The 25610-nt window shown below is 39.4% G+C and overlaps 1 protein-coding gene across 1 annotated transcript; it reads left to right on the forward strand.

Annotated features, from left to right (window-relative positions):
• The first annotated feature begins 8424 nt into the window (after window positions 1-8424).
• On the forward strand, window positions 8425-23040 carry mtpn (myotrophin). Its single transcript, XM_042511689.1, has 4 exons — window positions 8425-8792; window positions 12304-12417; window positions 14497-14580; window positions 22648-23040. The coding sequence occupies exons 1-4, from the start codon at window positions 8703-8705 to the stop codon at window positions 22732-22734; spliced, it is 375 nt and encodes a 124-aa protein (XP_042367623.1). The 5' UTR covers window positions 8425-8702; the 3' UTR covers window positions 22735-23040.
• Window positions 23041-25610: the final 2570 nt, after the last annotated feature.

Raw genomic sequence — 25610 nt, forward strand, 5'->3', positions numbered from 1 at the left:
GTCCAGCAGAGAATGAAACTGCCGACGCCTGATTTGTGCCTAATAAAGTTGTCACATCTTATCAGGACTCACATCTACTACGGGAAGCACAAGCCCCCAGTCAGGGCTAGTCAGGGGCGATCAGGGGCAGCCGCTATTGGACAACACCTCAGAGTGATGGATGATGGGATAGAGCACTGCCTGATGGAAGTGAGGGCCAGATGATGGAAGGTGATAACGGGTGAACAATGGACGGCCACGGGGGGTTCTGCTCGATTTATTAGGGGTTGTAAGCATCTGAGAATTACAGCCGTAATCCCGGTCCCTTGGTGGCAACATCATCAAATAGTCCATGAAGTGAATTTTTAGAGATCCGTCCACTTTTTCTTGAGACGACAGAGAACATTTCCTGTCTCTGCACCTCAAAAGCCCACGCTCTGGGTGACTGTTAGGGAGGCAATGAATGCGGTTCACATCAGCGTGCCTCTGCTCGAAGACAGGTCCTGTCCTGTGCCTTGCTTATTTCCTCTTGCCCACGCTCCCATTATGGAAGGCAGTGTCTATGGCCTGACCTCTAGAGGGAGGCAGCGCGTGGAGTCAGAGGAAGCCGTGCACGTCTGCCCACAGAGGCCACATACACAGCTCTCTCAAACAAAGGCGAGCCAGCCTCAGATAGATCACAACACATGCCTGCCAAACTGGATATTTAGAGAATTAACTATTGCTGGTGTCCATTTGCTGGAGACCCAGAGGGCTTTGGGTTCTTAAAAGCTTCAGATCCGCTTTAAGATCATTGAATCAGCTCGGTGTTTATTTTCTGCCTTTTTCAGAGAGTCAGTGTTGCTTTTCAAAATTAAAATGTGCACAGGCTTCCACAGGTGTTCAGCAACATAACCTGCAGTAGTTGTGCTGTCAAGCATGACTGTCCAATGCCTCGTGAAGTAATATTCCTTTATCTCAGCATTGCAGGCATCGACAGAGGTTAATTTATCTTGAGATTACGCTCCATAGCTTATGGGTCTATTGGATGGGAAATTATTTAATGTTGCCCTCAAAACACATCACGCTCCCTCTGCAGTTTTTATTACTTTTTCCAAGCTTTTTTTTTTCCTTCTCTCTATAGATCCATCAAAAAGAGTTGCACCCCCTTTTATCAAAAGTTTTCAAATAGTGAAGTCGAAAAACCAGATGATGCTCTCACCCTCTCTGTCATTATGCACTCCCTGTTTAGAAACTAAATTTGCTCCATGTGCAATATCAGAGTACAACAGGCCAGCTGTGATGGAGAGGTTGGAGCTTTAAATCAATCACGAGTGGCGTGTTACTGGGAGTTACGGAAATGGCTCTCATCTCTAACTCAGTGACGGCGCTTTTGCATGCAAAACAGATCCGAGCAACAAGGTCCCTGCGACTGAAAACATGAAATGAAAACAAACAGAAACCACTTGCTAATGTATTAGAAACTCTTACTTATTACTAAACCATATTAAAGCCATGCTTTTTTTAACCCTCTGAACCCTGAGCAGATAATTTGGTGTTTTATTTTTAAAAAAAACGTGGGGAAAAGAGCAGAAGAAATGTACCAAAAATTGCAAGAAATTAGTGCATTTAGAATTTTTTTTTAAAGCTTGGGAAAATATCAAAGGAAAATAGAACAAGCTAGGGAAAATCTATAGTTAGATTTATCATAATTCTATATAAAGCTCTTTTTCCAAATCGTGTTTGCCTTTTTATTTTTTATTTTCATTAATTATTTTTTTTTTATTATTGTTATTATTAAATTGATTTATTTAACCTTTACCTTTTTTATTTCTTTTTTTCTTAATTTGTTTTTGTGTGTGTGTGTTTGTTGTGGCTTAAATTTTTTTGTAATTTTCACCTATTTTTTCTAATTTTGGGTTATTTCTCCTTTAATTGCTCGTTGCCTTATTCCCATGTTTGTGAAAGAAATCAAGCCAATTTTCTCAGGTCTCACAGGGTTCATATCATTTCAGTAAACAGATAGAACATTATTATTTAGTACACTTTAAAGCTGCACTGATTGACTTTTTCACATCAACAATGCATCAAATTACCATGTGTAATGTGAAAGGGGTCACACATAGTAACGCCACAAAGCGTTGCCACTATTTTAGTCTGTCATCTCTCTCATTAATCTTGTTTCCAGCAACAGCAGGCAGCTGCTTTCAGCTAAGCAGCACAGTGGAGGATTTAGCTGAGCCCTAAATTTCCCTCTGAACTTGGTTTAAAGAAAAAACTTCATCCCCAAATGATCATCTGTTTTTCAATTCTTAAAGAAAAACTTTGTTTTCCTCACATGCCTCCACAGTGAGTGAATAATCTCAAAATGGGCAACAATCTTGATGAATTGAAGTCCATAGTGGCCCACATTTAAAAACAGCAAAATTGCATCAAATATCTGTTAAACAAGTATTTATCAAGAATTTTCTCTGTTTTTGATTCTTCGCCATGGAGAGATGTGAGAAAATCATGTTTCTTCAATAATTCAGTGTAACATGGGGTGACTAATTTGTAAACAAATGGTAATTTTTTGGGTAAACTATTTCTTTAAAATAAATTTATATTAAGCATATTGTATCAATACACCAAGTATATTGATACTGTATTGCCTGACTGTTATGTATAGATTTTTTTTTGTTTGTTTGTTCTTTAAAAAAGTGTTGTTTTAAAGTTTATTCATTACTTTTTGATTTTGTTGTGGTTGTTGTTTGTTTCTTTGAAAAAGATTTTCATACGTTTGTTGATTTTTGCTCTAATTTATTTAGTTTCACTCTTTCATTCCCAGACTTTCCAGATGCTTTCAAAGTGTACCCTTTTTTCTCCATCAGTGTTTGCTTTCACCTTGTGCGTGACAAACTCTCGACTCTGCTGGTATTCAGTCCCACATTCTCATGTGACTCCACAGGTGGTATTCTTCATCGCTCAACTATTTTAAGTACTGCTCTAAACACACAACCAGCGAGCGAAGAGCAGGCTGAAGGAGAAATCTGTGGAAAATTCCCCTGAAAGAATTTGCAGCCATGTCAACATTTGCAGCACCTGACCCTCAGTATGTTGGTGTAAGGTTTATTTTAAAATACAGTCAGTAAGAACGTCCTCTGTGTGACTTTTTCTCTTTTGTTAACTAAATATAAGAAATTAGAAACTAATACATGGCTGTCCAAGCAACTAGAATGATGTAAAAAATACAGAAAAGAGAAATATAATGTTCCCTTTCACACGGTATGCACAGTTTTTCATGTTAAGAAAAAAATGTTAAGCTTTCGGACAAATATTGCAAGTCCTTAAAAATCTCGGTGAAGCAGGTGGCTTAATAATTGCTGTCTTAGCAAACATAACTGACATTTAGGCGACTCTCAGTGCGTCCCCAGGATTTTGCTGAGGCTGTTGAGTCTGAATACCTTGGGTGTCTGCGAAAGTCACAGCAGGCCTCGCTAATCACATTACATTTAGCCGTGACAAAGACAAGGCCATGTACAACTGAGATAGATGGATTAAACCATTTTAGTAAGTATGGATTACCCTTCAGTACACTAATCAACTTGATGAGGATGGTCTCGAGAAACACGCAGAGGGGCAGAATGAGCAGGAGGCAGAGATATGATAATTTTATTTTGCAAACATGAACTTGCACTCTTTAGTTTCTCAGTCATTATTGTGAATTGTGAAACTCTGGAAAACAAAAGAAACTGTTTAAAGTTAGACTAAGAGCTAGATTTTACCCACAGGTGACGGTGAAAATCAACACGGACCTTAAATTTTCATGCAAAAACAATGCATGAATTTGTGTCTGTGTCTGCTGGATGTGTAAATAATCATTTTTTTAAGTAAAAGTTGTGCTTACAGCAAGCGGCAACCTTTGAAGCCGAGAAATGAAGTGCCAAAAACTGCAGTTCCTCTAATGGCCACTTGGGGCTGGCTCCAAAAGTGAGTCAGCCCCCATAGACTAAGATGTTAAAATGCCAAAATTTACAGCAGAAATAAGCTTTTTTACAGCCTGGTACAAAAAATTCTGGTCTTTATAGCTAATTTTAATATTCCTGACAATTAATGTATACTTAAATCACCCATTTATATTTTATAAAGGCTTAAGAGATTTAGGACCTGACTGCTAAAATTGTGGAATGTACCTTTAAGACATAAGGGTCCAGCATCTGTTATCTGTGTGTCAGGGCGACATCATGGTGGCAACATTCATTATTTTATACAATCTGTGGTTTACAGCTTGTTGTGCTACACTTAAGTGGACGAAATGGTGAACAGAAAAGTGCTTTTTTTCACATTGGCACATTATTATTTGTTCATTAACGGAGACTTAATTACCTGCAGCTTGAGCAGCAGAGATGTCGTCCTACATGATTACAGCGTTTTCCTCGAAGCAGTATTTAATGTTGCTGCTGATCTGATGACTCTTTGTTCTGCTGGCAATATTGGACTCAAGTAGCTCAAGACATTTTATGATCTCATTATATGTGTTGCATGTGAGATGTAAAGTAATTGGTAATTACGGCTGTCACATTAGTTTAATGTAGCAGAACAGGAAAAAAAGTATCGCCTTTGGAGGAAAAAGCAATGTACATCTCAAGCCTAGAAATGCTCAAGTTAAGTATCATTTCTTTAAAACTGTGCTTGTGAAAGCCCTTGTGTATCCTCTTTTGGATACTATTCAATAATGTGTATTTCACACAATTAATTACTCAAATTAACATTTAACATTTCAGCTTCATTATAATCTCTCACTGAGGAGAATCGACTCTCTCAGTCCTCATAAAAAAAGTTGTGTTTGATCTGTTAAAGAATATCCAGCAGACTTCCTGCAGAAACATTGTGCTGAAGCACATCTGCACTGCCGGTTCAGTACGATTTTGAATCGTCAGGGAAGAGAGAGTGTGTTTTTAGTCGAGCCCCTTCTGGACTTTTTAATGTGTCCATTAAAAAAAAGTCCAGAAGTTGCACAGTGTAGTTCTGCTGCCTGAGCGCTGCTAATAGACTGAAAAATGGAGGTGCCATGCTGTCATGCCTGTGGATAGAATTACTTTAACATTTCTGTCAGCCGGAAACTGTTCTCCCTGGCGTCCATACATTAAAAAAAAATCCCATTGTGCTGTTCACTAGCAGAGCAGGAGCTTACTTTTGCTCACAGTAACAGCTATAATATGAGCTATTTGGACTGTAAAAAATATATTTTAAAGGTCCAGTGTGTAGGATTTAGGCCAACGAGTTTGCAGAAATGGAATATAATACAATAATTATGTTTTCTTTGTGTATAATCATTTGAAAATAATAATTGTAGTGTTTTTGTTAGCTTAGAATTAGCTTTAAATTGCTGGTCTTTCCCTCTCCCTCATGTTTCTACAGTAGCCCAGAAGTGCCCAGATCTGTTTGTTTTGGAGAGTAAATACGGATAATTCAGCTTCGGGTACAAACCTCCTGAACGTCTGGGTCTTAAGTTATTTTACAAAAATTTGAGCACACATTAGCTGGTGTTCTGAGCTTAACATCCTGCCTGCAACAAGCCAAACAGCATCCGAAAACATCGATATGTAGCATGAAATTGCTTTATTCTGTGTTTTTACCGGTTTAAATCATGACATCTGTTTGTTTTGGAGAGAATAAAGACTTCTGGGATAATTCGGCTCATGATAAAAACCTCCTGAACGATGAAAACTGAAGGAATTTTAACAGGTTTCAGCTGGTTGCAATGTGCGATACTTACCACTAGATGCCACCTACTCCTGCTAAATCTTACACATTTTAAAGGATTAAATATACATCTTGCTATCAGTATTCTTGTCAAAAAGTTTTTTTACGATCAAAACCAGTCTGAGAAAATATAATGAAATAGTAACTCCTGTGATAATGGAGGAGCATTAGTATGCAGATATCTTTATGGCCTGTGTGAAAAGTTGGACCGCAATTGATTTAGGCCGCGTGTGAGCTTGGGATTACCCATTCCTGGAGTCATTTTAGCCGTATATGTCACATTAGCATCACAGGCAGGGGAAACCAGGGCAGTAACTAGTGTCCTCATTACCATTTTGATGTAAAATCAGCAACATACACTTGTAAGACAGTTTATTAGTATCACATAAAACAGTTTTAATACCAGTGTTTGAGCTGCTCGGTGTGTTCTATGTAGGAGCGAGTGTGTGTGAGGGAGAGCGAGGTGAGAGGTGACTGGGGGAGGGATGTTGTAAAAGGGAGCTATAGGAGGAGGAGGAGGAGAGGGCAGCTGAATCCCATTAGCAGTATTTTTATTCTCATCATGCTACCATATATAGTTTTTTTCAAAATGATGTCTTTTATTGTCAAATTTATCCTCTGGACAGATTTTTCCAAGAGGCTGCTGATCTCATGTAGTGATAGTGAGACAACATTTTTGTCATCACCTACATTTCAAAGGAGACACTGGAGAGCTGATGTATACAATTGGGAAGCGGGAAATGGAAGGAGGGAGCAGAAGTGGGAGGCTATAGTGGCGACGCTATGGCAAAAAAGGCAGCTGTATGGCTTTGAACTTATTTTCTCTGCCCTTGATCCTTCACAGATCAAGGTAAAACAATTATTTTTCCACCTCCACCTCTTGCCGTGTTGTCTTTCTGCAGCCGATCCTTTATTTATCAGAGACTGATTGAGCAGTTTTTCAAATGGTGGTCGACAACGGAGATGGCCTGGAAGGGCAGATTGCGTCCAACAAGTGCTGCATTTAATGCTTGGGTTCCTGGAGTGCCTTGAAAATAATGATGCACAAGACACTCAGCTAAAACATCATCAGTCTTTAAGGACCACTGGCTCTTTGAGGCTGGCGCCCACTCTCTCTCATACATAAACATGAATACGGGCATTTCATTCATTGATTTTGCCGGGAGGTCAGTGGGCAGGTTCAGCTCATAGACTGTATAAAATAATGGACTGAGCCACGGTGATGTCACCTGTTGGTCTGTGGACTCATTTTGAACATGGATTTATAAAGAGAACTGGATGTAGTGTTCATGTTCATTCCTCTGAATGTTGCTCAATGGCAAAAAAAAAAACATATTCTTCACTCTTGAGTGTTACAGTGGCGATATGGTGGCATACAGGTGTCATATAAAGTCACTTTTTGGTCAGTATGGTTTGCCTTTTGTCACTACTCTTAAATCACACAACACAAATGCGTCTCCTCATCACAAAATAAAAAAACTGTGCTGGCAATATTGCATATTTGCATAATGTCACTTCATTTAATATATCCATATAATGTATTTACTCCTGGTTTTGTTTCATTAATGGTTCATTTTAACTGTGTGTTGCCACCTTCTGAACATTGAACAGCAAGAAAGAGGAAGGAAATCTAACTAAATTCTGTCTCTCTGTGAGTTCACCAGAGAGCAGAAGTGGAGGACTGATGTGATGGTGATAATAAAGGGCTTCATCATTGGCCTTTTAACAGAGTTGCTGTAAAAACTACAAATGTTATGTCATGTTATCTCCCCTCTCCATGCACGTTAGAAGTTGGTGAACTTGCTCCAGAAACTGTTACCCTAAAAACATAATAAACATTTATAAAAATAATATATAAATATTTATTTATAAATAATATTGCAGTATATTTATAAACATAATATATAAATATATTGCAAGAAATTAGTAGAATTTAGAAAAGTAATTTTAAAAAGCAAGGGAAATGTTCAGAGATTATCATTATCATTATGAGGTATTTCAATTTATTTTACAGAATGGTTATCATTTCTGAGCTTTATTTTTGTTAGGTCAGTTCTTTTTCTTTTATAATTATCTTATTTAGATATTTCCTTTTTTGCAGAAATTTAAAGAAACATTCTAAGCATTGATTTTTTTTTCAGATTATTTCTTTTTTATTATAATTCGATATTTAACTTTTTTGTTTTTATGAAATTCACATCTTTTTATTTTATTTACTTTGCCATTTTTTGTTTATTTATTATTATTGTCATGATTAATTTTTAAAAATAAAATAAAAAAATTCCCATCCATGTTTTTTTCTCCTTATCTTACTTTCCTGATTTGTTTTGTTTTTTAATTTTAATTTTTTTTTTTTTTTGTTAGGGGGGGGTTAGGGTTACACTAATTTTCAGGTAATTTTCCTGTACTTTTTCCAAATGTATTGCTATTTTGGAGGGGGGTAATTCCTTCTGAAGTTGCTCGCTGCTGTCGTCCTATGAAATTAAGCCAATTTACCCAGCTTTTACAGAGTAAACTGCACGTTTTAATGCTTAAAAACCCTCAAAAAAAAAAAATTAAAAAATGGACAATTAAGCGTACGCAATGAGTATATTAAAACTTGCACCATATTTAGCAATAACATTTTGTGAAAAACGTGAGGATCTTTCCCCTCAGCATCATCACATAAATGCAACATAAAGCTTTCCTCACACGTTAACTTCCGGGTAACGGTATCGGAAACACTTCTTCCTGCAGAAAGGCGGATCCCCTCTCGGCTACTTTGCCTCCCCGAACTTATTTTCAGCCTATTTTTACCAGTCACACTTTAGCGGGTTAACCCAAATCCGAAAAAAATAGCTGTCTTTGTATTAAAGAGACATTTTATTCAGTCGGGTTCTCCGGCCGGACTCACCGCGGTGACAGGAAGAGTTGTCCGGCTACAGCTAGCTAACTTTTATCGCACTTCACTGCCCTGCAGCACAACAGGGAAGCAGCGACACCGGAGCAAACACAGGAAGATGGGAGATAACGTAACCGATCTCGATAAAGAATTGACGTGGGCAATTACTTGCGGGGACCTGGATGAGGTGATATCCAGAGTGGCATCGGTAAGATTTGTTTTTTTTTATTCAGTGGTTATGTTCTGAAAAGCGGCTACTTAGCTAAGGAAACGAACGGCTGTTAGCAGGCCGACTAGCTAGCTAACGGTAACTGAAGTTGGGTAATGTAAAGTTAGGTAATCTAACATTGGTAAACTGAAGGGGATTGGTAAATTTGTAACGTGATTTATGAAGCTTTAACTTGGCTTGGGTCTGTTTCGAAACAAAGCTGGCGTTTCAGTGAAGACTTCACATCCAAGTTAGCACAGTTAGCGCTGTATGGTGCTAACGTTATTCGTAATTCGGCTGCGGGTCAGCGGTTTGGTAACTGTATCGGTTATTAGCATTGTGATTTGTGGGGTTGTGTTTTCACAATAAAACATGCTAAGCTCGGTTAGCAAGCCTGTCGCTTTCAGCATAAGGCAACCTGTTGGCAAGCTAACAAACAGCAGCATCGGTTGGTACGCATTGTAGCTGCCTTTGTGTTTATTTTAACGTCACCAGCAGTAAATGTTGTAGTTGAATTCGCGTGTGTTTTTGGAAAATGTTTATTACTGCCGTTTGAATTGATTTCTGTCAACATGCTATGAGAAAGCTAACTGCTAGCGGGCTAACAGCACAGGGGCCCGTGGTCCAGCAGGGTCCCAGTTATCTGTAACAGTGGTGGGCGGGGGTGTCAGCTGGAGGAGACTTACAGTAAAAACTGAGAGTTTGCAACTCTAAAACTCAGATAAGCTTCTCTATTTGAGTGAAAACACCGAAATCGTGCTTAAAATACAGTAGTCTGGAGTCCGTTTTGTGCGTATCTTTTGTGTGTAGACAATGAAGAAAAAACTGTAAGCAGAAGTACTAATATCACACTGTAAAACCACTCTGTTGCAAGTAGAAGTACTGCATTAGAAATGTAAAAGTTAGTATAATTAGAAACATTTTATCCCAGAAAAACCCTCAAAACTATTAACAGTGAATTAGAAAACGTATTTAATGTTGATCAGAAGTAGATGCCAATTTCTGTTAATTAGCTAATTAATTAATCGACTGTTTGTTTCAGCTGTGCCTGTTTTATGTTCTAAATGTTGAATGTTAAAAATAGTTGCCAATTCATTTTCTGCTAATTGACTAAAAAAAACTAGCCTAATTGTTTCAGCTGTAGTGTGTTAACTGTTAAGTAGCGTAAACATTAGAGCAAAACAAAACTTTTGTTCTGGTTTTTATGCAAAGAGCTTGATTTGGAAAGTAACCGGTAAAAAGCTTTCTTATACATGTAGTGAAGAAAAAAATCTAACATTTTCCTCTGGCATGTAGTGGAGTAAAAGTATACACTGGTATGAAGAGAATAGACTCCAGTAAAGTACAAAAAAATGAGGTGAAAATCACAAGCTTTATCATGGTACAATATCAAATTGATACGACAACAAGACAATATTTGCTTATGACGAAGTCTGGCACAATACTAATAAAATTCGAATAAATTCTGGAAATTTCATACATATCCTAATTTCCTTTTCCTTAGCTGCTTACCATTATCTGCAAGACCGTTTAAATATTTGAGAAGGTGTGCTTGGATGGAAGTGGTGACATAGATGTACCATTGCTGTCAAAAAAAACAGGTGAATTTTAAAGTTGACGAGACGCATTGGTGTGTGTGTGTGTGTGTGTGTGTGTTGTGTGTGTGTGTGTGTGTGTGTGTGTGTGTGTGTGTGTGTGTGTACTAGAGCTGCAACAACTTTTCATCAAATTGATTAGTTGTGAAGTTCTAAATTAAGTACCACCAAATTTGATAATCGATTATTCATTGTGAGGAAAAATAATTCTGATTCTTGAATTTTTTCTGGCCACTTTAGTCCTCTATGACAGTAAACTGAATATTTTTGGGTTGAGGACAAAACAAGACATTTGAGTTTGTCATCTCGGGCTTTGGGAAACACTAATCTTTTTTTCTTTTTTTACCATTTTATAGACCAAACAACTAATAGATTAAAAAAGAAAATGATCAACATTTTAACAGACAATGAAAATAAATAGTTTTAACTTACATAATAAAGCTACTGGGGCTTGATGCTTAAACCCCAAAAAAGTTTCAGTCCACTCTGATGTTCAAACCATCATACTAACAATTTATCTAAAGTCATGATTGTAGGTGCCAAATTTCAAGTATTGTATTTTAGAGTCTTCCATCAACAGGGAGGAATTTTCCATCCACAAGTAGAGTTTTCTCATTTCTGAGGGTCCTATTGTAACTCGTGGCCATTTCATTATCTACACAAGTCTGGGTATAAACAGCTGCAGTGCTTTATCCCTTTTTCAATAGTGGAAATTAAACTTTTTCATTTTATCAGCCATTGGAGCTGCAGCCATTGAAGGTAACATTTAAACACTATTACGAGAGGTTGCAGTTCAATATCCATCATGCCTAATGGATCCAGTGGGATTGGGTGTAAAATGAAGAATTATCTTGAGGGTGTTGTGCTTGACCTTCAGTGGAGTTTGTGATAAAGGTGAGTGAACGAGTGGGTATCGGAGGCGGGTAGTACTGCACTGGATTATAATACTGTTGCCAAATTCATCAGTGGCTACAGACTTGAAGATTGCAGTTGGTTATCATATTCATTTGACAATGTTTTTATATATATATATATATATATATATATATATATATATATATATATATATATATATATATATATATATGTCTGATACCTGTTAACACCCTGATTTAACCGTAATGTAGGTTTTAGGATCAGGAAAGAACAGCATCTAAGTTATCACAATATTCAGAATTACAGATATCTAATCTTGTGTCAATATCACATTAACGCATTATCTTCAAGTTGTGCTATTTTCCTTTTCCCTCATTTGATTGGCATTTTTATCAGATTTGCTTCGAGCTGCCTCAGGGGAACCTGATAACCGAGCTATAGCACCGTCAACCCGTATCAGGTGTTGTCATATGAAGGTCCCATGTAACAGGATATACCTCTATGTTCCAGAGCCTTCCAGCAAATTCTCATATTTTCTATTTCAGATGCCCTTTTTCTGTCCTAATTCATTCTTTATGCCCCACTTGTCTCCATCTTTATTCAGACAGTTAGTTACTAGTCATATACAGTTTTGAGAAAAGTCAGAACAGACAGCCAGGGTCCTGGTCTAAGGTGCTTGTCTCCTGTGTTCAGCTGTGACTGATAGGTCCCCCAGTAGGTATTGTCACTGCAGGGCCACATGGCGCACACTAAGCTGTGTGTGTGGTTAATGTGGTAACGGACTGAGGAAGGGTGATGAGCGTGTCTTTCTTTTCTCTTCGCTGCGAGGCTGATAGTCTGAGGTCTAACTACACCACAGCAGGAAGTGGATGGCAGAGGATGGTGCATGTAATGGTTTGTCTCTGAATTTCACTGAGCTTGTGTCAACAGCAACAGTAAAAGCTGTCCTCCGATCTCCCTTTAATGCATACTGTTGGCTTGTAAGTGTACTGAGTTAATTTTTTTCAGCTCTGTTAATGTGTTGTCTCTCTCTTTTCCAGGCTGAAGATGTAAACCGCATCCTGAAAGCTGGGAGGATGCCTCTGCACATTGCTGCAGACTTTGGGCAGACAGATATTGCGGAGTACCTAATTTCCAAGGGCGCAGATATTAATGTAAGAGCCACAACAACCAGCTCTCATCATGTCATTATGTTTTCGGTTTGTCGGTCTTTCCATCCGCCCCATTCTCATCAACAAGATATCTAATGAACACCTTAAGGAAACTTCCTCAAATTTGGCGAAAACATCCACTCAACAATGATCTAATTAGATTTTCTTGGTCAAAGTTCACTGTGACCTTGCATCTGTCTGCGTGATTTCTGAGGAACAAATTGAGGGAATTTCTTCAAATTTGACACAAACGTTCACTTGGACTCAACAATGATGTGATTAGTTGCAACCTTAGACACATGGATTAATGGACTGAAATTTTGCTGTTAAAGTTCAAGGTCACAGTGACCTTACAAAACATGTTTTGGGTCATAACTCAAAAATTCATCTATTAATTGTGACAAAAATTCAATACAAATTTCTAATAGAATAAGATGATTAGTAATGACCAAAAGGTCGAAGATTAACTTAACTCTGACATCATAATGTTCTGCAGAAACACTTTTCAGACTTTCTTGACATAATTCGACACCATGACTCAGGAAAGAAAGGGGAGTCTTTTGGTCAGATACTGAATTGATGACACTAATCTGGATGTGTGTGAAGCATCCATGCTTTAGAATATGCAGCTTCTTTACAGCAACATTTGTCAACTGTCATTGTTTCATATGAGTCTGGACAGAAATGTACGTAAACTGTACCTGCAGCTTGACTGGTTCGTAGAGGCTCACAACCACAAGATCATTCTAGTTTTTGCATTAATTTGCCTTCTGCCTGGGGTTGCATTGACCACAGAAACATAACAGTGCCTTCTAGTTCAAACAAACTGATAATGCTCATGCCAGGTCAAGCAGTTTAACAATGAGCCTTAAGTAGTCTGTCTCTTAAAACCAGTTTATCATGTGCTATTTCAGCCATTGTCCATTCTGTCATTCATCAATTGTCTCGGCTTCTCAGACCTCACATTTAGCCTGATAGGCTCCCTGAGCCTCAATAGTCTCTTCTGGTGTTTTTGTAGTAGATTGATCCGTATCCACTAAAAGGGCACTTACCCATCCAACATAATCAACATCTGTAATTTGGATGGAGCTCTTTTGTATTTGCAGCTTTTTCTAAAGGTCTCATATGCCAGTTCAGTAACCAGTGGGATTGTATGTGCAAAGCAGCATGAATCTTTAAAGTCTAATAAACTTGCAGCCATGGCAGGAAACAGAGCTTTGTTAGAAGTGTGAAACCACCTTTGGATAAATGATTAACAGAATAAATTACAAGACCTAGATGGTTGCTTTTTTTATTTATAGATTGATAAGTGTTCTGTAAAGGTTCAAAGGTGCTTCCATATTAAGGCATTTGTGATAGTGATGGGCTGACTGATTCGTTTCGTAGTATCGGTTCTGCCAAGTTAATACATATAAATGTATCTAATCCTTTGAGTTGTAATCCCCAGAAGTTCACTGTAAAAAAAAAAAAAAAGACTGCATGACTTGAAGCAATCTCAGTCGGCTCAGGGGTCTCCAACCGATGATTCAAAACTCTGGCTAACAGGGCACATCCCTAAAATACAACCTGATTCTTATTTTTAGTTGATTTTAAAAGTTGTCAAATAAAAATTAGATATTAATTTTAATTTAAAAAATCAAATCATTCTAAAAGATAGTGCCCGTCACTTATTTACAAGGTGCATCTCACCTCTCACACAAAGGCTCAACATCACAGTGTCCACTTGTTCGATCTGAAGACTTAAGTTGAACTAACACAAAGTCTTTGCCTTGGCTCTCGAGCAGGTGTTTGTTCGTTTCTTTATTTCTCTAGATAACCAGCTCAGCTTTTTGCAACATGGGGGATAAATATAGTGTTCAAGTGCAGTGCACTTTCTTTTAATTTTTAGATATGAAACAAGAAGTGAAACCACTCTCTCACAGGATTTATTTTTCTTATTTATTTTTCAGGAGAGAGCAGTGGTGTAGGAGGAGCAGGGTCATGCCTGCGATCTCCTCATACATGAAGCTTTTCTTAAAAAAGAAAAACTTTTTTTTTGTTCTCTTTTCCACTCATGCCCTTTCCACCCGCTCCCCCCCATAGGCTCCAGACAGACACGGCTACACTCCACTGATGACTGCCTGTTTCGAGGGTAACGCTCCCTGTGTCAAGCTTCTGCTAGAAAAGGTTTGTACTTTTGATTTGAGCACACATTCATGCATGTTTAAATCATGCATCTGCACACAGGAGTCCCCCGAAGTCCTTCACCCCTCAGTGCATGTTGATGTGTTCAGAGGCTCCATGTGAGTGCTGATGAGGTAACTCACCGGACAAAAGGCCCTTTAACACAGCCGTGTGGAGGCTGTGCTGGAATGTTCATAGAGCATAACAGAGTATCGCCGCTGTTCACTTGTTTTGTGTCTGTGTTTTGAAGCGGTTTCATTCATAGGTGCACGGGCCCTTTGCTGCATCTGAATTTCTGTGCCAGCCTCCCTCCTGCTCTGGAACTCTCTCAAATGCTACCTCAGAAAGATAGATGCATGTGCACACACAGTCACAGCTGTGTGGAGAGAGAGACAATACTGAGTCAGGCACAGCTGGCATAGGCCGTAGAAATGCAACCGAATAACAAGCGTACCATATTTGAATGTCCTTTCCAACCATCACCCTGCAGAAGAAAAGTGATTTGTGCAACTCTATCACGGTCAAATGGAAAACCTCATTTGGAAAACCTCATTTGGAGGTGTTTCTTTTGAAAAGTCGGTGCCTCTTCTTGTACATCTTACTTGAAACTTTGACTCAGAAGTCCTTGTACACCAGTCATATACATATAAATGAAAGATCTTCGACTCATGTAGGCTGTTGGAGTTCCATTTCACCACTGCCCAAATGAGACTGCAGAGGAATTAATACCACTGCGAACAATGGGGACAACAGTAGCTGCTTGTCTCGAAAGACCTCCTTCAGTTCTTTGTCTCTTGTACTCCTTTCCATATTTTTTTGAGGTTCTTAAGTCATTCTGTTGCTCCAGAGTAGTGTTCTTTATGTACTTAAATCTAAAAAATTCAAATTTTGTTTAAAGTTTGTATGTTTTAGTACCAAAAATGCTATTTTCTGAAGACCCCCAAAAACCTTTTTCCCATAAGACCTGATAGTTTAGTACGGTGTCAGAAAGTCCCACACAGTTTTCCAGTCGGTCTAGTAATATGTTTGCATAAACAGGTTGTGTATAACTGACAACTTACCAATTTTATATCAGTGTTCTTTTTATATCTGAAGCTTGGCCCATAACACCAGCTATTCCACTGCAAGAGTGCAGCGATGAAAAGCAGGTTAGCTTAGCAATCGGTGTGGAAGAGTTGATGGCAACTCAGAGGACTGCATGATGTCACGTAGATGGCTCGCATGCATTAACAGTCAAAGTCTGCTGCATGCCGGTATGTGTGTATGAGGTGGATATTCCAGGACTGAGGGTGAGCGAGCAGCTGTCCGTCCCCAACCAGGCTAAATGAGGCGGGGTAAATGAAAGCTCCTCTACAGAGCTGTTTCACGGTGGCATCATCTTGGCTCAACGAAACTAATGAAAAGAGGGGAGGGGGCATTCATAAGTGAAGTCACACTGCCGATTTGGGAAGTTTTTGCTTTCTATACAATCGCATATTCAGAGGCATTCAGTTCTCATTTTAACTGCACTTTGAAGCAGACGTTTGAAAAGAGGAAACAGTGCTCTGTGTGTGTGAAAGATTGGTGTTCTCATAGAGAGACACTTAAAGTGGTGCTCCACCGCTTACTTTTTCCTGTTGGCATCGGTTGTAATAATCCCCTATTTTCATCAACACAGCCACACACCCCGGCCCTCGCATCAACAAGCCAGCAGAGTCCAGCAAGCAGTCGGCCAGCAGCTGGCCGGCAGCTGGCTACTGATGTCAGCTGGCCATCAGTGCTGTTGGCTCAAAGATAAACTGAATAAAACAGCAAGTGCCAACAGGAAGAAAATAGCAGTTTAGTAATTTCTTTCCAATAAAAGAGGAGATGGCATAATGCTGGTAAGCACGGGCAGGTACACTGTTCTGACGTGAACTTGTATTTGGTGCAGAGTCTGTCGTCTGTTGTGGTCTTTGAGTTTTATTAAAGCTGGGTAGGCAGAAATTAGGCCGGTAAAATCATCCCGATCACATGAGCTCAACATTCTGTTTCTCTCCCTCCATCAGTCTGGACTGACTCCCAATCCAAACCATTTCAGCGGAGGGCGAGTGACTCGCTTTGACAGGCAGACCCCTTCAGCCAGTCCTGACTTTAGCATTAGCATCTGCTCCGCTGTTACACAAATAGGTTGTCAGTTAGACAGCAATGGTCAAAACGATTTACTTATAATAACCTTTTGTATGTGACATGTACCTCGTCGACAACGATACCCTTGAGGTTTTTGTGATACACTGAAGTTCAGCGCGGATTTTGGTATTTTTCATTCAGCAACCAGCTGCCTCTGGACTGCTGAATAGCAGCTGGCAGCCTCCTGGTTGTCTGTCTGAAGCATTGTGAACACCAATCTGCACGTACGCGATCCCCAGCTTTGCAGCCCCTCGTATCTGCTCCTCCATTAGCGCAATAAGTGGCGAAACAACAATAAACATTGGATTTGTACCAAAAAACATCCTCTTCATCACCAACAGAGCCAGTTTTTTAATCAAGCTTTTGCCAGATCCATTTAGAAAAAAAACATCCACGTTATTGTTACTGTCAGCAACATAAACGTGAAGTTGAATCCATAGCTATGAGCCTTTAGCTGGTCAGCAGAAGACCAGCAACATTATCTCTGATTGCTGATACCAACGTGTTTTTTTCTCTCGTTGACGGACTCTCTTTCAGACTTTATTTTTTAGATCTCCGTCTTCCTTTTTTGGGTTTCTTTGCCGTGTAGGCACTTATTACTGCTGGAATACCAACTTTCTCTGCACGATTCTCCCCCATTGGACCGGTCTTTCGCTGAAGGGACGTGCACGCAGCATTTTTGTGAACATCCAATAGGAACGCCCTCTTTCTGAAATGACCTGTGATTTCAGACTGTGATTGGCCAAAGACTCTAGTCACGGCCTCGATTTTCTAAAGCCTGGAAACAGATTCAAGAGGAGGTGCAGGAGTCTATTTTGTCTCTTCTCTTGAATAACAATATGCTCAAAATATATTATAGGATTTTTGCCCAATCACGCCCAAATAAAACTGCCTACTCCAGATTTAACTCTCAGTATTAATGTGTTAAGACGGTTGAATGATTTCTTGGTCGTCTTATTGCGGCGATTTCCAGGCCTTTTCTTGGAAGTCTACTTAGAATGAGGAAATAGATCTGTCCCCTAGATGACATATTTTATGTCTGGAGGAGTTTTTAATATTACATTGTCACTTCCACATCACAATTGTAGGATTCTGAATTAAAAACAGCATAATGTCTCTTTTCTAAAAAAGAAATAAAAAGTCTTCATTATTGACTGCAGTCATTTTGCTTTATTTCCCCCGCTACCAGTCACATATCCACAGCTGCAGTACATCCTCCTAAAAGCCAGAGGCTCTTCTACATCTAAAATAGGCTGCTATGCAATTACCACCTCTGCATTGTAAATTAAAGCCCCTTGGGTTGAACTTTTAAGAAAAAGCCTTTGTGTGTGTGGTATCATATGAGACAGGGCAGGCAGTCATAGCTCATACGAATAGGGATTACAGTGGCAGGCGAAGATACGAGCGAACCCACGGGTTTGCTCCTCTCACTGCTCCGTACTCCTCTCCACTAAGCACCAGCAAGGATTAACACCCAGATGCAGCCAAAAGGTCATCGGCCTCCACAGGGACCACATCTCAATACATCTCCACCCTGGCAGCTCTGAAAACTCGCCATGTGTCTTAACACGAGATGAATAGATTGTCCCACAGCTGCCCTTTTGACCGCGCCACCGCATATCCACTCTGTCTGGCAGCACCTGTAGCACCACAGCCAGCACGCCGCAGCGGATAAAGGGAACCCACCGAGAATACTGAATTGTGACTGTGCGACTGTCAGACATTCTTGTGTTTGCCGACAAAATGGCTTGGTTCCCCGGTGCATCATGGGAGCTGACCCCTTGCCCCCCAGAGTGCGCGCTGTGCTGTTGTTGGCAGTGAATTATGAAAGGCCATTTTAACCCCAATAGGTGACCCAGCCGTAAGATCCCGGCCGAGAGTGCTGACTGCAGCCTGCTAGTTAATTTTAAGTCAACAATAAGAGGTGCACACACAGGCGCATGAATACACACACGCTTTTATTCTATGAGGAACTATGAAAACCAACATTCACTAGGAGGAAAGTCAGTTCCTATTGTCGCTCTGGCTCGACCTAATAAGGTGTCATTATTATTATTGTGTGTGTGTTCTCAATACAAGGTAGGGATTAGCCATTTATTTTTCTCACATTAATCAAAAATTTAGGGTTTTAAAGTAAAACAGGCTCGTAGACATCGTCTCCCGGTGGACTTTACCAACTTGATTAACAGTAATTATTGACCATTTAAAAACAAAAGCTAGAGGATTTCTTTTTTAATTAATTAAATAGTTTTTTTGGTTTTTGTTTGCTTGTTTTGCTGCGGGCTAGTATGTTTCCCTCTAATAGAGCTGCCACAATGATCCAATCAACAGAAAATTAATTGGCAATCCTGTAATTTTTAAAGTAACCTTTCAAGCAAAAATACCCCAACAGACAAAATTAATACACTGGTAAATAACATTTTCATGCTGGAATGAATTATATAAATATTCTAATAGCATTTAAAGGCATTCATACATTTATTAACTTATTATTTATTTATTATTTATTTTTATTTTCTCTCTTTATCACATAAACCATATTTAAATAAATCACATAAAACACAGTTCAACTTATCTAAAATAATTCATTCTTAATTATTCAGTGCATTTACGTGATTTAAATTGATAATGAAACCTTTAATTTTAAGCTCAAATACCTACTTAAATAACATTAAACACATCCTTTAAACCTGAATGTTAATTTAAACATGCTCTAACCATGTTTTAACACATCCTTAGGATTCCTGACTTGGGGTCTTCCTAAATTAAGACAGTTCAGTAAATTTTATCTTATCCCACGATAAAAACGATGCTTTTATTATACCCAAAATGCTACATGTCATCCTTAACTGAGATGGGATGGGATGATTTCCAGCTGATTCCTAATATGATGAATTGCTCTTGTGGATTTATCATATAGTTAATTCCAGTCAGCAACTCCTCAGCCTCTACCAAAAATTTTTATTTCAACCAGAGCCGAGCTGACACAGCTTGCTCCGGTATAAGTATTGATCTCCCCCTTTTTTTCTCTCTGGGTGTTATAAAAATTTGCCCTCTTCCAAATCTTTAATGTTTGACTGCTGCCAGCAGGTCAGCAGTCGGATGTAAGTGGTGCATTTCAAGTAAGTCCTGCACGATGCTCTGTCCCAATATGTGAGGACTTGTTCGTGCGAGACCCTTCAGTTCCATTCAATAGTGGCATAATGGAAAGTTAATGGACACTTTGGCAGGTCAGTGGCATTACATTACTGACCCGGAGCTGCTTTGTACGGCTCCATAATCCAGGATGATGATGATGCATCTCGGTTTGACTGGAGACACCCTGGGAGTCTATTCTTATTCATTAGGCGGTGTCTCTCTTGGCCACCAGCTTCTCTTTGACTGGATAATGTTTGGACAGCGAGGTGTTCATGAGGGGTCATTACTCAAGTTGGGGAAAGCTCATTAATGTAAGTAGTGTCAGAAGTACGCCACTGAGCTGGGAGTCCTTTTGGGATGGCACGATGTATCCTAAGAGGCAGCAACAGGGAGGAGTGATATTATTGTAACTCTTTGACGAAGTCTGCGGCGGACCCTCTGGAATAACGTTCAGGGCAATATGAGAGTGTGGTGATGAAGCGGGGATGCTCATTAGGAGATCGTTTTACCTCAAATATGAGGGTGCACATAAGGTATACACTTGTGTTTGGTATCCCTTGTAGTATTAATGGTAAAGATATAATGCTGTTTTCTGCCGACTAAATGAGGCTTGTAGAGTCGGTTACAAGGTACGGTCTTGAACCAGCTACTAATGACCTCCCCGGAGCTGGAGAAGTGAGGGAGGAGTGAAGGAAAGCTCCCTCATATCTTCCTGTCCTCCCCTTCAGCCCCTGAACTCACACATAGAACAGTCTGAGGATACTGGTTTCCCTCAGGATTATGTCCTGTCCCGTGTCTGACAAGATAAATTACGCTGAAGGAACCCTCTGAGTGTTTGCAGATAAAATAAGAGGATAATCATTTACACAACGATGCCACACGATAGCATGTTTTGAGAACTGTTATTAATTCAGTTAGTATAAAACTTATTTATTAATTCAGTTTTTGGGGGGCTTTTTTGATTTGGTTTGGTTTTTATTCTTTTGTTTTACAAGGATTAAACAAGCAGGACATAACATGTAATTAAGCCCCTTTTCCACTGCACAAAAAACTCGCCAACACCCGATAAACATCTGGCTTTCTAATGTATTGGGAAAGGTTACAATCGGCATTGACATTCACCCAGGTCAAATGACTCTTCTGTAGTCGCAGGTATTTATTGTCTCCAGCTCCGATCAATGTTGCAAATTTTAACTCCAGCGAGATGCAATGACGCGCCACCACAAAACACCGTCTGCCGCCACCCAAGCAGCACTCAAACATCGACCCAAATTATTGTGCACCGACTTTTTATGTCGCATCAAGACATGACAAGTGCGGAATCAACTTTCTCATCTTACTTTTGAAAGTTTTATTTCAAAGTATCCAATTTGCATTTATGATCCTATAAACTTTGGTCTTGTTTGGTTTCAGCCACTGTTAGGTTGTTAAAAAAGAAAAAAAAACATTTGGAGGCACGTTGAGTCGCCACAGTTCAAACATTACATAACTTTAACATAAGTGGAGTGTTGAGTGTATTATTAATTGACGAAACCCTCTTTTACTTTGTGTTTCGTCTTCTCACCAATTAGAGATGCAGATCTGACAGGTTCCTCGCTCAGCCCTGGTAAATCTCTCCTGCTCGGGATGCGCTCTGTTGCTCCTGTGGCATGGAATTTGCACCCAGACAACCATCCTCACACCGCCGGGCACTTGAACTGGGTCGCATTGTTTTTGATGCCCTGCTTCTCCACGCAACAATGGACTCTCTCTGACTTGCCTCTGTAAGCCCTTTGCTAAGAGGCTAAAGTTGGCAGGCCAAACAATGGGACGTCTCTTAACTACATGCCCCTCCACTCCTCTGCTGCCCATTAAATCTTTTGTCACGACGTATGCCTTCAGCACGTTGCCTGTCTCATTCTGTCTCTTTTATACATTTGTTTTTTTTGTCCATAGTAATCTGAATGACTGTGTCCACTCAAATCTGTTTCACATTCACCCCCGTACTCCTAAAATGAATTTGTGCGTCTGTGGCTTTGTTATGCACGTGTTGTCTTGATAAAGGCAGACTGATAGACAAATGCTAAGTGGCTGAATTAGTTAGTTTAACCATTAATCTTTTGTTAACATACAGTATCAGGGTAGCCGTTTAATAAGGGCATACAAAAGAGTCTGAAACCAGTGCTAAAACAATAATTTTAAAATGGTACCAGTGCCTGAACTGATACTGAAAAAAGACAAAGCACAAAACAGTTAATAACTGTAAAGAATGGCTTTTTTAAAATTGAAAATACATATTTAAACTTGTCACAGTATAGTTAACAGTTTAAAATATACTTAAATATACATTATAAATATGAATAAATACAAAGCATCATCAACAAATTCACCTCACAAATAAAACAAACAATAATTTAACTCTAAATAATAGTTACAGGACTCCTAACAGCTTCCCAAACTGACCTCTGTCTCTGGTCAATCACAAAGTTTGTAACTGCAACAACTTTTGAGAAGACTTCTTGCACACAGCATGTACACTTGTTGCTTTTTTAATTAGTAGGATGAGCAGTGGACATTTATGTTCATCGACGTTAAAACCCGGAGAGTCTTGACAGACCCAATGACCAATACTTCTGCATGCGTAGTACCTAGCTCTATATTAATGTGAAGAGAGACTATAGATTGAGGTCTCTGCTCCTCACCTTCACCCCTGACTCAGTGAAGTAGAGTTGGCATCATACTGTGAGGCAGACTTAATGCACCTACTAAGCATATTTAATATTCATGTCCCCTTCTCCTCCACAGGGAGCTGACAAAAACCTAAAAGGACCGGACGGCCTCACTGCCATTGATGCCACAGAGAAGGATGAAATAAAGGCTTTGCTCAAGTGAGACACCACAGTGTGGGAGGTGACTGGACAGGTGGGTGAGCGGGCAGACAGATGGATGCAGTGGTCCCCTGACAGAAGACGGACTTGCCCCTTTTACTCCGATCAACCTCTGTCTCAACACTGCTTTTGTCTGTTTGTTGGAGGGTCATTTTGTCTGTCTGGTGATTTTCCCTTCCCTTCTTTTTTTTTTTTTTTCTTCTCCCCAAGTTTTTGGGATAGGATTTCTCTAATTTTGGCCTCTGTTTGTAGCCATTTAACAGAAGGACTTGTCAATTATGTCTCCCTTAGGGACCAAACACTGGGGGAGCGCTCTCGCACCTGGACCCTAGAACACTGACTAGTAATCACACTCTGTAACGTAAAGCTTAGCACTTAAATACACATTTGCAGTTTTCTCTCGGAAATCAAACAGTAATAGATCAATCGTGTGTTAACATTTTTTTACGACTTCAAAATAAGTATTGTATGGCCAGGGCTTAATCTCATGTCATGCACTGTACTATACTAGATAGACTGAGACGAAAAGGCTGTAAACTTTCATTATGTGTGGATGCTTCCTCTACCTTGATTTCTTTTTTTTTAATTAATAGACCAAACTTTCCCTCCAATCCAATCTTAAAATTTTGGAAACATTGGTTGAGAGAGGTCCGGGGGTCAAATTTTTCCTTTTCTACTTGGCATATCACTTACATATCAGAGTTTTTTGACAAATTTTTATGTTGCTAATGCATATTCTTTGACCAATCACCATGCTGGTTAACTAGAAAGACTTGAATGTTGCAATTAAAATAAATAAATAAAATAGTTACTGAATCCCTTTTTGAAGCAATGTTAACAGCACATGATAGAAACAGAAATTTTAGAAAATCATTTTGTCATCCCTGAAGTGACATTTCAAAACGAGAACTCTTGTTTTTGTTGCAGCTTCTGTGTGTTTTTGTAATTGATGGGCTCGTGGGGCTCTGAGTGGGTAAATTGGGGTTAGAGTTGAAACTGGATGGTGGGGGCTGTTAGCATTCCCCTTGCCTTGGATTCGGCTAGAAGCCCTGCCTGTTTTGCTGCATGTCAAAATTGCCTCTGCTTTTATGCTATGAAATGGTCGCTGGTCCTCTCTTGGTTGCTTTCAAATGAATTACTACTATGTAACGGACAAAAATAAAAAAAAAACGCTCTTGCTGACTTTGTTGTGACAAAAAGTCTGTAAAAACAGAAATAAAAATATCTATAAAAAAATATCTGCCATCTGAACTTTCTTTTGAAAATAGACCCAAAGGTGTGACAGCACCCATCATCTTAACCTGAGAACTACATTAGTGTTCAAAATGATACATCCTGTTGAAAAAACTCACTTATTTGACAGCTGACACTGGAAAAATGTCTTAATTATGATAAGCTTTTGTGTCCTTGTGTATTATTCTTTGTCCCATAACTAAATTTTGAGGTTTTTGCAGGTACGTGGATGCAGTGCAGGACGATAAGAGCTGATCAGATCAATGGATGAGAGGGCAGCTGCTTGTGAGTGAAAGCAAACTTTCGTGACATACCAAGCCGATGCCGAGTATCATGTGTCCCACACCTTTGGCCCTTGCCAACCTTTTTTCCGCCAATTCAGCATGTTAAATCGGCAGCAACAGCTGCGGAGCCTGGCAGTGAGTAAAATCACTTTGATCGGCCCTTCAGCTCAGAAGAAAAGGGGACGTGATGAATTAAACAAATGGCCAAAGTGAAGAGGGAGGAGGGTTGAAACAAATTTCTTGTATGAGGTAAGATTGTTTTTCTTAACAGCTCTTAACAGTGACATTTCCTGATGGTTTGTGTTATTGTTCACAGGAAATGCACTTAGTTCTTTCATTATTCTGACATTGTAATACAGCTGTGTGTTTATGGAGTTTTTTACAACAACTTCGTAGGCGGCTCAGCCAGTCATCGTCAAGAACTGGAACTGTCCGTTTTAAAACACGATTTGCCACCACTGTTATCCAGGAAAAGACAATCAGATGTACAATGACTAATTTTATACTACAAGGGACATCATGTTGTCTGACAAATTCTCCCCTTGGTATTCTCGTAGCCCAGGGCCATCTAATCAGTATTTGTGAACTTAAGCGGCAAACCTTCGTCCCAAACATTTAAAAAAAGTGCAGACTGTAATCTTTGTTGTCATACCAATCCAGCGCCTCGAGCTGTTCCATAATGAATCACTGACTGACTTTGACTCCCACTAGATTAGTCTGTATGTCTGGTTCAAATAAGCTCTATTATAATGGGACAGTTTGTTCTAATGCAGAAAATGCACCAGTGCCCACAGAAAATTACAGCAATCATACCAAGTTTGTCAGTAACTGTTATCAGTTAATTTATTGTGATTACTGCATCACAAGTTAAACCAGTGTTTCATGATAACACATGGAACCATTGTCAAAAATTGTACTTTCTTAAAGAAAAGTCAGTGAAATAACCCTTTACTTACCTTGAGTTACTTCACATAATTTCAAAACGTCTCTACAGGAATCTCTCGGGGCTCTGACCACGCTGTCCGGGACTCGAGGGAAGACTTAACGGTGCAGACGCAGCAGTCATAGTGCATGTTGCTTTTGTGGTTCTCAGGTGAACATTCATAAATATTTCACACTGTACACTGCTCTCATTTGAAACAGGTGGAGGTTGACAGCAGAAAACAAATCTCAAAATATGATGCAACAGCAGACAAAGTGAAATTGACTTGTTCTATTTCTTGTTTAGCACAAAAACCTATAAATTTTAATGGATATATGTGTTGTGATGCATTGACGTATTTGTTATGCTGCTCACTCGTTGATTCCCAACTTTTTCTTGTCTTAACCTCCAACGCCCCATCAGATGAGATCAAGTACCCCT

The sequence above is a fragment of the Plectropomus leopardus genome, chromosome 22 (assembly GCF_008729295.1).
Source record: "Plectropomus leopardus isolate mb chromosome 22, YSFRI_Pleo_2.0, whole genome shotgun sequence".
Taxonomy (NCBI): domain Eukaryota; kingdom Metazoa; phylum Chordata; class Actinopteri; order Perciformes; family Serranidae; genus Plectropomus; species Plectropomus leopardus.

Bases quoted from the DNA above. Each gene is read 5' to 3' on its own strand.
- mtpn (XM_042511689.1), top strand. From the start codon at position 8,703: ATGGGAGATAACGTAACCGATCTCGATAAAGAATTGACGTGGGCAATT. The intron at 12,418-14,496 runs GTAAGAGCCACA...TCCCCCCCATAG, and splicing joins CCAAGGGCGCAGATATTAAT to GCTCCAGACAGACACGGCTA. The intron at 14,581-22,647 runs GTTTGTACTTTT...TCTCCTCCACAG, and splicing joins TCAAGCTTCTGCTAGAAAAG to GGAGCTGACAAAAACCTAAA.